At 47.7% G+C, this 13185-nt stretch overlaps 1 protein-coding gene across 1 annotated transcript in view; it reads right to left on the bottom strand.

Annotated features, from left to right (window-relative positions):
• Positions 1-1101: 1101 nt before the first annotated feature.
• Positions 1102-13185, bottom strand: part of CACNG3 (calcium voltage-gated channel auxiliary subunit gamma 3) — an 85509-nt gene continuing 73425 nt past the window's right edge. The window contains exons 2-4 of the mRNA XM_061209140.1: positions 11903-11986; positions 6090-6230; positions 1102-1613 (exon numbers count right to left, since the gene is read on the bottom strand). Of these exons, the coding sequence (XP_061065123.1) occupies positions 1102-1613; positions 6090-6230; positions 11903-11986 (737 nt within the window). The remainder of the gene's footprint in view (positions 1614-6089; positions 6231-11902; positions 11987-13185) is intronic.

The following is a 13185-nucleotide window of genomic DNA, read 5'->3' as shown; positions in this document are numbered from 1 at the left end:
AAACTTCCCAGCCTCCAGAACTGTGAGAAATAAATGTCTATTGTTTAAGCCATCCTGATCTATAGTATTTGTTATGGCAGCCCAAACTCAGATAATGCTCACTCTACCCAGAATTCATCCAAAAATTTAAAAATATACATATTGATTATTTGCAGTGTGCTAATCATTTTACACATGAAGTTTTATTTAAGCCTCACAACTCTGTGGAGGAGAATACTGTACCATGCTCCATTTTACAGATGAGGAGACTGAGGTTTGAAGGTCGGGTGGGTTTTCCCAAGGTCCTAGAGCTACTGAGTGCCAGAGCCAGATTTTTGAACACATGCTTGCCCCCAGTAGCTTCCCGGGATTTAGGTGAGAGACACACAGACTCTGACATTTGTTGGAGCACCCTGCTGGCCTCAAGAGGTAAAGGAGGATCCTTCCTAGTGGCTAGAGTGTGGATGAGCAAAGCTCAGCTTCCAACACATACATGAGGCAGTTTGAGGGCAGGGCAAATGAATTTGTAAATTTGTGTAGGAATTACCCAGAAGAAACAAAGCACCCCAGCTCGGTTGGTTACAACAAGGCAAAACCTTTAATACGTGAGTGCTTATTACAGTAGCTGCTTCAGGGCTCTGACATCTTTGATTTCTGGGCATGTTTTTCTAACACAGAAAGGTGAATGCCTCCCTCAGGGCCACCTGGGCCGTTGGTGTCCTGAGGATTTGGAGTGGACAATGGGGACAACTATGCACAAGTCTGGGGATTCGGAGATCCCCCCCGCCCCCCACCAGCCACCACCCGTGACTTTGAGTAAAGTCCTCTTCCAAGGAGGGAAGAATGTGGAGGTCCTTCCAGTAAAGAAGGAAGAAAGGAAAACATCTGGCACAGATACACAGAGAGAGATGTCATGGGATTGGCTTGAAAAGTCAGGGAGGGACGGAGGCGTTAGGACCTGGAAGGAGAGGGGCGAACTGTGGGAGAGGGCTGAGTCCTTTTGGTTTCAGTCTTTGTAAAAAGTAATACCATCACGAGGACCATGCCATGCAACCTCAGAGACACCTCTGTCCACTTCCCCCCGGGCTGTGCTGGGGTGGAGGGCAGAGGGCAGAAGTCAGTTCAGACGGGCGTGGTGCGCCTGTTGGCTGGATTATTATGCAACGACTCTTTGAACTCTTTGGGCGTGGAATTGTGGAACTGTAGAAAAGCATGGTCCCGGTCGGAGTTGAGGAGGGTCCCCATGGTGATCTTTGAGGGGTCCCGGGAGAGGGTGAACATTGAGATGTCAGTGGAAGGGATGGTGTGGAAGCCTTTGCTGATGGGGGACAGGTCTCGGGATCTGGGCTCTGTGGAGCGGGAACTTGACCGCCTCCGGAATCTATACCTGTAGGGTGGAAGGCGAGCAAAGGTAGATTTCTTCAGGAGCTCCGAGTGGGATTTGGCACGTAACTGCTGATGTTTTTCTATATAGATGTGCACAGCCACTACTCCTACAATTTCCGCGATGATGAAAGAGAAGGCTCCGAAATAAAAGGACCAGCCATAGGAGTAGCTCTTTTTGGAGTCACGCTGCCCGGGGTCTCCAGCATTGGCTGATATATAAACTATGATGCCGATGATGTTGCTTAACCCTAAGAGAAGGGGAAAGAAAAATACATCCTTTATAAACCTCAGAGGTAACTGTCACTTTTAGGCTGGAAATATCTATTAAAAAAAAAAATGTGGAGTCAACAGGGAGAGAGGAGAATGGATTTATGGCCAGGAAATCCAGCTGCTGAGCTCTTCTTGCAGGGTCTGTCTCTCGGGAAATGAAGAATTCTGCCGCTCCATTCTGGGTGGGAAACGTTCAGCTAAAGAATTCACCTTACTCTTTCAGCAAGTGCAGTAGAATTCAGAATGCACGTACTTTCCCTTAGAAGCAATTCATTCCCTCAAAGCTTAATCTTCAGCAATAAGTCATGATGACGGTAAAATGAACGAGATGCAGATCCCTGCCCTTTAGTTCCTCACCATGAGTAGAAGAAACTGACATGTAAATGCAATTATAGCAAAATATAGTAAGGGTTCTTCCAGAGACACATATGAAATGATTCAGGAGCAAAGAGAGAAAGAGAGAATGATTAAACCCCCTTGTTCTGAAGACAAGGTGACATTTAAGCTAGGTTCTGAACATCAGGAGATGAAAGGTGATTGACAATGGAGTTGAGAGTGACTTACTAGTAGGGTTCTAGCTTGGATGAAGGGGAGGTTGATGGTATCTTGAGCTAAAATAAGAGGCAGCAGAGAGAATAGGCTTAGAGAAGAGGAGGTGGGTTGGAAGTGCTTATTGAGAGTAAGAATGTGGTTGCTGAGTGGACATATATGGGTCTGGAGCTGCAGTTTGGGGAACGAATGGGGAAGGTGCAGTAGCTAAGTCTTTTTATCTGCACAGGATACGATAATGCTTTAGATTATCTGTTGTTCAAGCATCAAGAATTGGGGAACATGAAGCTGTTGTCCCCAGTAGACAAGGTCTGCCGACTTAGAGTCCCCATGTGCCAACGGAATTGCCCTGGAAAGAGCTGACTAGTCGCTTGGAGAGAAATTGATTCTCCAGGGAGTAGTAAGAAGAAACAGTAGAAACTGAGGGCCTGGGGGTTGCCCTCATCTGTGACTACTTCTCTCACATTATTGCTCCAAAGGTAGAATGTGTCTTTGTGTCCTTTGCTTTAAGGGTCTCATCCGGGCTTTGATACCAATAATGACTCAGGGAGGTTGGTACATCACCTGGAGTCTCCTTGCCTCCAAATCCGGGCCACCTATAGGGTGGTTCTAAATGGAAGCTGTTTCTCATTACAGTTCCCAGTACCAGTTGGTAAATAACCATTTCCAATGGCCTCCTGAGTATCCTCTCCATTCCTTGAATGCCCCATACTCTTCCTGGGGGTCCCCAAGGTCTCCCTGGAGTCCAGCAACCAAAGGGTTAAAGCTTGGCATAGCAAGGGCCACCCCACTCTGCTCCAGTGCTATCGTTCTGATTGGCTGGTGCTCATGCATTAAGGGGAATTCATATTTTGAATACAATCTCTGGCCATATTCCATCTAGGACTTACCCCTTAGAGGGCAGGGCCAAGGTCTGTTTCTTCCCTGTCTCCTCTTGGCCTTCCCCAGCGCAGGCCTTCAGCAGGTAGGCGGTGAGTTCTAATCACTGAGCTATTTCTTAATATGGGAGTTGACGCAGCCAGCCCTGTGTCAGGCTGCAGGAAACCACAGGATGAAAAATGGCTCCTCTTTCTAGAGTGTCAATTTGGCTTGAAGATGAGTAGGGAAGACACATTCTTTTATATTAAAATGAACATGAATATAATGAGGAGAGAGCAGAATTCACATGAATTTTTAAGTATAAATGAGAGACAGACTTCAAAGACATTTCAGCTCACGGAAGGTGGCTTCTGGTGATGCCCCCTGACTGCCCAGGGCCCCATTTTCGCTCTCCTCTGCCCACAGGTAAATTTTGGTGGCAAAGTTTGAGAAGCCCTGAAAGGAAGTCTTGCTGGGAAAAAACAAAAGAAACTCAAAGAGAGGCTCGGATGTCAGCCCAGGTTAAAGGAAGCGGCAAGCCAAGTGAGTTGCCACTTATTTCTAGGGCACTGATGATGCGCCAGGCACTGTGCAAAGTCTTTATGTGCATGATCTCAATTAATCATTGCAACAGGCCTGCTTAAAAAAAAAAACACCCCTCTTTTACAGATGAGGAAACTGGGACACAGAGAAGATAAATAACTTTCCAAGTCAACACAGCTGGGAAATGGCAGAGGTGGGATTTGAACCCGGGACTGTCTCTTGGCCATGGGTGGATTTAGATTTCAGTAAAAAAGCTTAGGAAGAACTAGATGTAAGTGGGTAATCACTTTCTCCCAACCATTAGACCGTAAGCTCCCTAAGGGCAGACCTAGGCTAGGTTTGTTCATTACTATGGCCTCCTCTCCTTGCCCAGAGCCTGACCCCAACAAGAGCACTGTGCATATTTGTTGAATTGCATCAGCATGAGAATTAAATGGTACAATGTATATAGCAGCAGTTATTATGCATCCAGCAGTTACTGCGGGCTAGATGCAGTTCTAGGCCCTTTCCATATACCAACTATTTAATTCTCTGAACAGCCTTAAGTGGTAGAGCCATTATTATCCCCATTTTTCAGATGAGGAAACTGAGGCACAGAGTGGTTAAGAGACTTGCCCGAGGTTACCCAGCTGGGAAGTGGTAGAGCCATGATTTGCACCAGGCAGCCTGGCTTCAGAGCCCATGGTCTTGAGCATAATGCCCAGTGCCTGGCACATAGTAGGTACTCAATAAAGGGTTGTTGACTGCTTGCCTGAAACCACAGAACCTTAGAATAACTGAGCAAAAAAGAACCTTAGGGAGTGCTGAATCCTCCCAAATTTTCACTTTGTAGGTGGAGAAACTGAGGCTCTTCAGGGTCCTCAGGGAGACCAGTGGTGGGGGGATAGCTAGGATGAGACCCCCAGCTTCTGGCTTCCCCTCAGGGCTTTGCTGCTGCCCCTCATGTTCCCCGGTTCCCATGTGTCTAATCTACCTGCCATCTCTCACAACACCCCTTGTGAGAAGAAGGTTGCTGGTGACACACTCTCCCTCAACAATCCCCTTGGGGGACAAAATAATGATCTTCTCCTGTTTAGGAAACCCTCATGTCAGCACAACATCCCAGCATCCTCTGACCCAGCATCCTCTGGGTCAGTCAGAGCCCAGGAGGTCTGGAGGGGGCCACCAGCAACTAGAATGTGCCTCAAAGCAACACAAGTCCCTGGGTTTACCAGCTGTTACCATCTGTCCACACAGAGCATCACCTTTGGGCTAATCTTATTCTCCTGACAAGATGGCGGCTTTCCCCCAGGTCTGTTGCTTGAGTTGGTTCCCAGAGACTCAGAGCTGGATGCCATCCACCTTTCCCATTTCACAGAAGGGAAAACAGTAGGGAAGAAGCTTGAGCAAGATCTCGGAGGAGGCTGGGATGCTGGGCTTCCAACTTCGGAACTATATTGTGTTGCTTTTCCAATGCTAGAAAATAATATTGTGATTTTTATGTTCAACCTCCTTCCAACAACCCTATAAAATAGGTACTATTATTATTTCCCATTTTACAGTCAAGGAAACCAAGTTATAGGGATTTGGTAACATTCCCAAGGCTCCACAGGTAGAGCCAGAATTCAAATCCAGGAGGGTAAGCCCCTCTCACCCACCATTTAATACTCTTCCCCACTGTTCCTACCCCAGTAAATATTCTGCCGTTATGGGTCAAAGTTTGGAGGTCATCACCAAAGAGTCAAGCTCCCCTCCCTCCCACCCCCACCTTGTTCTTTGCGTCTCTAAAGCATTTCATCCAGATGGCATTGATTGCGGGGTGGGGTGGGAAGAGATTGTAAAGCGATGGTGGCGTGGAAACCCAGAGGGCGGAGAGGACGATGAGGAGGGTGGCGGAGGGATGGAGATGAAGGGGGGAGAGAGGGGGCAGAAATAGGACCTCTTTCTGGGGACTGCCTCATCCTCCTTGCCGCCCTGTGCCACCTTCTGGTCAAGGCTGCTATTGATGATAAGGTCTTCCCCGAGAGCATCTGGGGCTGCTGATTTTTACCTTGTTCCCAGAGATGCTTTGAACAGTCTGAGGATTTGTGCGCTTGAAGAGCTGTGAACAACAGTTAAACCAGCAAACACAGGTCTCAAAGGGCCAGAGACAGTGTATGACGATGTCCAAGTGAGCAGAAAGATGGACCCCTTTAAAACACACTGAACCCATCTCTCAGGTCACACATTACACACACCATACATGCCCCCTCCCACTATGTGCAGACATATACGCGCACACTCTTATGAGTCATTCTCCCCCTCTCTAAGCTGACCTTCTCCTCATCTTCCCTCCGTGCATTCTGAGCTAGAATGTCAGCATCTTTGGTTCTAATTAAAGTCTTTGGTTCTCATTCTTAACACACAAGTTGAACGTTTTCTTGTTCCTTCCCTGGAGGGAACCCTGAATAGCATTGCTTTGTCCTGGTGGCCCTGGCTTGGGTTTGGTGTCTGTGATGCTCTCAGGGCTGAGGCCAGATGCTCACCTGCAGAGACAAAAAAGATGCCCGCGCTGAGGATGACATTGTGTCTGCTGCGGTGGAACTCGCTGGCTGCCACGCAGAGCCCGCCGAAGAAGAGCAGCGTGACACTGAGGATGGGGAAGACGCTGGAGGCCCTCACAGCCCCTGCGGAGAGAAAGAGAGAGGGTTCTCCCTGCACCCAGTCAGCCCCGGGATCCCCCCTCTACGGGCATGGGGGTGCCTGGTTGGAGGACAGCCCGTGAGCAGGAGGACAGAGCCTGCATCTAACATGGGTGCGAGACCAGTTCGGTCGCTCAGGGCCCTGTGCTTGAGGTTAATGCTCTTTAGTCACCATCCTGAAATTCTTAATAGCTTTATCTTGAATGTGTGTTTTATAAGTAAGTCTGATGGGTCAGTGGAGCATGCGCCCTGGGCTTGGAGCTTCTACTCACGTGGCATCCCACCCCCCATCACCTCCCCACCTCCCGTTCTCCGTGGGATGGGTCCTCAGCTGCTCACTCCCCCGCCCCAACCAGAGACCACTGCCACCCTTGGCTTGTGTTGGGGGCCTGGGCATGGACGCTGGGAGAACCAGGGTTGGCTGAAAGCCCTAGGCACCTGTGAGGGTATGCACTCACCCCTTGAGTGTTCCCGTGCCGGAGGGAGTGTGACATTTCATAGCAAATAAAAGACACCATGACAGATGGAGAGAGAGATGGCAGAAGAAAGGAAATAGCTTTTTTTGCCTGCGTTTTGAACCAGGAGCCCGGGATTTTCATTTTGCACTGGGCCCTGCAAATCATATAGCCGACAGGGCATCCTGGGACTCCCATTAGGTCACAAGCTGTTCACTGAAACGCAGAGTCTGTCCCAGCACACACCTACATTTGCATAGTACTGAGTCTGGCAATGCCCATTTGATACCCATTTAGTCACTGAATAAGCAAACGAATTTAGTTATTCATTCAACAATATTTTCGGGCACCTACCAAATGCCAGGTGCTGTGCTGTGTCCTGGGGTACTGGTGGAAATGTTAAACCACCCCAAGGGTGCAGGTGCTGCCTTTCTAAGGGGACGAAGGGGACAGCTGGCTGAGGGCTGGAGCAGCAGCGTCCTAGAGACCCATGTGTTAACTCTTCAGCTGCTGGATCACAGAGAGGCCCTAAGGTCCTGGGGCGGAGGGACCTTCAGGTGGGGATCCCAGTATTTACCCAGCCAGTATAAGAGTATTTCCTGGAACACCTGGGCCAGAATATCAGTTGGATAAATTCTGTGTCCATTGAGGTACAAAAGAGCTAAGGTCCTGCCCTTATGGAGCTTACATTCTAATAGAGATGACGGGCAGGACCCGCTACCTAATTTGCAGGGCCCTGTGCAGAATGAAAATGCAGGCCCTCTTGTTCCAAAAGTATTAAGAATTTCAAGATGGCATGGTAACTAGACTTATCATGGTGATCATTTTGAAACATAGAGAGGTACCAAATCACTATGTTGTGTAATGGAAACCAACGTAGTGTTGTACATCAGATATACTTCAAAAAACAAACAGACTCATAGAAAAAGAGATCAGATTTGTGGTTACCAGAGGTGGGGCTGGGGGGAGGGGGAATTAGAGGAAGGTGGTCAAAAGGCACAAACTTCCAGTTGTAAGATAAATAAGTACTAGGGATGTAATGTACAACATGATAAATATAATTAACACAGCTGGATGTTATATATGAAAATTAAGACAGTAAATCCTGAGTCCTCATCACAAGGAAAAAACACTTTTTTCTATATCTTTAATTTTGTATCTACGTGAGATGACGTATGGTCACTAAACTTACTGTGGTCATCATTTCATGATGTATGGACGTCAAACCATTATGCTGCCCACCTTAAACTTATACAGTGCTGTATGTCACTTATATATCAATAAAACTGGAAGAAAAAATAAAATAAAGGATGACCGTCAAAGGCAAATTAAAAAAAGAAGAAGAAGAAGAATTTTAAGATAGTGAGAGTAGAGCGTGGAGCCAGGTGTGGGGCTCTTGAAGGATGGGGCCGGTGTGGCTCAAAGGATGGTAAGAAACCAGGGCTGAGCTGACTGTGCCTTGGACTGGGGTGGCAGACAGGTGGGGAGAGGTGTCGGACTCAGGATATATCCTGAAGGTAAAGCCACCAGAATTGGGGGTGGGATGTGAGAGAAAGCGTTGTTGAGGACGACTCCCATGCCTGATGCTTAGCCGCTGAGCCGGCAGTGGCATCTTTAAAGTCCCGGCACGCGTGCAGGAGGAGCAGTGGGGCAGCAGGAAGGTGGTTGGTTCATCTTCGGCGCGGAAGTTCAAAGCTCAGTGTTCAGAACTTTATGTCCCTGCATTTATTGTGTGTCTTCCTGTGGGTTCAGCTGCAGCCCTTCCTATTGCTACTGCGTGGTGGTGCTCACGCTCCGAATGCAGAGGACTGGGTTTCCACAACACCAGGACTGTTTTTGTTTGTTTGTTTGTTTTTCATTTTTCATTTTTATTTATTTATTTATATATATATTTTTGGCTGTGTTGGGTCTTCGTTGCCGTGCGCGGGCTTTCTCTGGTTGCAGTGAGCAGGGGCTACCCTTCCTCGCGGTACGTGAACTTCTTATTGCGGTGGCTTCTCTTGTTGTGGAGCACGGACTCTAGGCACGCGGGTTCAGTAGTTGTGGCACGTGGGCTCAGTAGTTGTGGCGCACGGGCTTAGTTGCTCCGAGGCATGTGGGATCTTCCCGGACCAGGGCTCGAACTCGTGTCCTCTGCATTGGCAGGTGGATTCTTAACCACTGCGCCACCAGGGAAGTCCTGTTTGTTTGTTTTTATGGGAGAAGTTTTCTGCAAGTTTGGTAGCTGACTTAGCCTACGGGGATTGCCTGGGAAGGCCGATGGAGAACGGGGGTGAGGGGCCGACGAAAGCAGACAGGGGTGAGGTTCTCTTCATGAGGAGAAGAAAATGAAAGAGTTCTAGCTTTTGCTTAAGGATGGCCACCCCAAGTCCCCCACCATTGGGGTCTGGGCAGACCAGGGTCCCCGTAACTGTCCCTGCTGCAATGGGGAAGTTTTGGAAGGGGCTTCAAACTGTCTAGAAACCTTGATGGGAGAAGTGAGGCGTAGGGGGAGGGATCCTGGCTGCCCTGACCCCTGGGAGCGTGATTAAATCAGTCCCCATCCTAGCTTCAGGCCAGTCAGTCACAGCCCTGGCCCAGGCCCGGCTTGCTCTGTGCTTCCCTGCTCCCACACAGGCTTGCAGGAGGGAGGGCTGGCCCCCTGGTTCATTTAGCCCCCAGGTCAAGGGGGGGATCCCCGGGAAGTAGGCGCTGGGATCTTGGGTGGCCATAGCTTATTTATAACTTCTAAATATTTACATATATGAGCTACGGGTTTCCATGTGAACCTTGGCCCTGGGACCCACAAATATTAGGGGTGGGTCTGTCCCCAGTGATTTCAAGCGTGCACAAATCTTTAAAGCGATCATTTGCATTGTGTACTTGATGGGAATTGCTCGAATATTCAATGTGATGAGTTCAATCGATTAAAGGAGAGCACCTTAAAAAAATTTGTTTTAGTTTCAAAGTATGATTATGCCCGAAGGAGATGATCTGAACATTGGAAGCTACTGAATTGTGTTGGTTGTGTATATTTGAAACGTGTGGCTATGAGATATGGGAATGTGATTGTTTCTCATGTGGTGCAGGAACCACTTGGCAACCAATTGGTGGCCAGATCCCACCTCTACCCCACAAGTGAGATAAAAGCAGGTTCTATAAACTGAGGCTACAGGTGTCGCTCTCACACAGGACATGCTCTGCTGCCATTTTCTCCTAACTCAGTTTACTCTGGATTGGTTCTTTTTTTTTTTCCAGCTGTGCCACGGGGCTTGTGGGATCTTAGTTCCCCGACCAGGGATCGAGCCCAGGCCCCCTGCAGTGGGACAACCAGGGAAGTCCCTGATTAAACCTTCTGCTATAGGTTTAAGCTGCAGCCTCCCTAACCACCCATGAGAAAGAGGAAATAGCAGAATAATCAATGTGCAGAATCCCACCCCACCAGGGTGTGGTCGCAACAGGAACTGGCAGCACGTGTGCTGGATGGGCCCGGAGACCCCTGCAGGAATGTGACCCTGACCCCACGTGACTGGCTCGGGGATTCCAAAGTTCCCTGCAGGAAATTCGTGTGCTCAGGGAGGTCCCTCCTTAACTTGGTTCTGTGGCTGATGGTGAGGACCTCCACCTTCCCAGAGGGGAGAAATATATTTTGTCGGAAAAGCGACGGATCTCTTGGAAGAAATTAAAATCAGTTTTGCAAGTTGTGAAATACAGGTCACAGTTCTGTTTAGTCCCCAACAGGGCAAACATCAAAATAGGAAAGAAAAACAAAAACTACAGTCACTCTGGTAAAACCCCATTGGAGATGACTTTAAAATCATCCTCAAAAGGAGGTCCAAGTAATCTACCCCAAACTTTGGTCAAGCTACCTCTCTAAACGTGGCCTCTATTTCCACATCAAATCCTTTGAAGCTGCTCATATAAGTTCTAGTTGGCATTTGGGTAAATCCTAGTAGATGGATAAGGACTGAAGAAAGAGAAATAATATGTTTATGTTTTAAAAATTAGCTTAGAAATGACTTTCTTTCAAATTGACTCCTCGCACCACTTACGTTGTTATGCGATTAAAAGCTCATATATAGACCCACTGCCCATATGTAGACTAGCAAGCATGAGTAGAGCTAAAAATGATTTTAATTGTAAAAACACTCTTCTTGAGCTACGAGTTACAAGCACAACCCGAATAGCACAATTTCTTGAAGTTTTTATGTATAACAGCAGTTTAAAAAAATGTTACATTTAACACTCTCTAATAGTAAATTAGTCAATGCCTTAGAACTTTTCTTTTGCGTGAACTTGACACACCTCCCTGTTGAAGAAATTCTATCTAAATTACATTAAATCCCCAATTCTTTCTGTGCCTGGATTAATGTCAGGCCTGTGGCTGCCACTGGGCCTTGACCATTGCTCATCCCATGCCCCAGAAAAGAGGCAACACGTATGGCTTCGTGAGTACATGTTGGCCCCGGGCGGAGCGTAATGTGCATCAGCTTATTTAATTTTTATGACCCTGTCAGACGGATGACATTATCATCTTTATTGCTGACTTTGAAGAAAGGTGAGAGATGAGAGGTAAAGCAGCCTGGCCCAGGTCCAGCCCAGCTAGTAGGGCGTCACCGGAGTAAAAGCCCAAGTCAACCAGAATCCAGAGCCCTTGCTCTAAGCCAGCACACTGTTGCCTCCTACGTGCTGCATTTGTGACAGTTCCATGTCATATCCGGGTTACTGACCTTGGGACAATCTAGGGGGAGACACTGGTCCTGCCCCAATGAGATTGAAACTGAAAAGGGGTGAACCTTGGTTTGCTTTTATTCTCCCAGGCCTTGCCTCTTAGGACCTCGCCCATTAGCACCTCACCCATTAGCACTTAGCCCATTAGCACCTCAAATCAGCCCTCTGGGGAAGGTGAAAACGTGTATTCATGTTGAAGAAAATCCTTAGATTTCCCCCTAAGCAGACTAAAAAGAACTTTTCAGTTTTGACACAGCTCCCTTTTTTTTTTTTTTTTCCTATTTCTATTCCATTGAAATGAAAGAGATTCAGATGTCAGAACCACCTGAATGTCTCTGTCTAGCAGCAAAGATTCTCCTGAAGCTTCTTTGCACGTATCCATTTCTGGGGCTGGGTATTGGGGAGCCTCGAACTCAGAGGCAGCTGGACAACCTCAGGGCAGCCCTCCTCGCCCACCCCTCCCCTGGGGGGACCCGAGAAGGGGGAACTTACGCAGGAGATACTCAGCCGTGTCCTGTTCGTAGTCAGCATCTTCGGGGAAGTGATCAATTTTCTTGCACACGCCTCGGAAAGCCCCTGCGGAAACAAACGCGGCCCTGAGCTGGCGGGGGAGGGGTGAAAAGAGCCCCTGGGGCCCAGCCTGCGTCCTCACCCCCACGGTGAAGATGCTTTATGGTTGTTGCAGGCTCTGCCTCAGTTGGCCCATCAACATCTTTCTTAGGGCACAAAAAGGAGATCGGTAGAGGAAAAAAATAAAAATAAAGCCGAAGATGGAAACTTTCTGCTTCCTAGATTTTGCATGATGTTGGGATCTATTTAGAAGGGCAAAGAGCTATGAAGCATAAGGATTCATCATGAGAACTGTCTCATCTTATCTTTTTTCTTTTTTTCCCAATTAGTGAGGGGAAAGGGGAAAAGGAAGCAGAATATATATATATACACACATATATTCATATGTACTTATATATATTATATTGTATATATAATATTTATATATATATATATAAATTTATCTTCCCATTTTGCAGATGAAGCAGCTTGAGGCAGCTGGCCATAAGAATTTTGCTTGAAGTCATACGGGTAAGTAGTAGAGCCAAAATTCCAATCAAGGTCTGCTGACTCCTTGGTGCGGATTCCAGGCATGGATTCTGGAGTAACCCACTCTCCCTGATTGGATAACGCTCATATCTGACACAGGACCGCCCCCCTTCCCCACTCCCCTCACCCAGGACCACAGCTTGCTGTGCTCTGCGGTGTGGCTCACTCCTTCGGGGGCACAGAATTGCGCAGGTGCAGAAAACTGACTGCAGGTGGGGAAACTGACTGTCAGCATTTTCTTTTCTTTCTTCGACATCAGCCTGACTTAACTTGTTGTGGGTGTTTGATAATCGCTGTGGTGTTTGTTAACTAGACAATTAACCAATCTCTGGGGCAGCTAATGGCTCTGCCAGTTCTCATAAATGACAAACAATTTCAGAACCTCTCACCACAACACAGCATGAAATGATGCCTTATTGTTCTTGTCTCTGCCGGCAGAGACGGCCTGGAGGTGAGGGGCAAGGTGGTGTCGTGGACAGTGGACAAGGTTTATGTTCACACATAGCTGGGCTTATATTTCAGAGCAGTTACTGTAAGAATTAAATAAGGCCATATATGAAATGAGATAATTTTCGCAAAGCTCTAGGCACGTCATGATAATGGCCAGCACTTTTTAAGTGCTTCTAGTGGGCTAGGCACAGAGCTGAAACCTACATTCTTCTCTCATTTATTCTCAT

The sequence above is a fragment of the Eubalaena glacialis genome, chromosome 13 (assembly GCF_028564815.1).
Source record: "Eubalaena glacialis isolate mEubGla1 chromosome 13, mEubGla1.1.hap2.+ XY, whole genome shotgun sequence".
NCBI classification, from domain to species: Eukaryota; Metazoa; Chordata; class Mammalia; order Artiodactyla; family Balaenidae; genus Eubalaena; species Eubalaena glacialis.
This window is presented reverse-complemented; position numbering and strand designations above follow the sequence as displayed.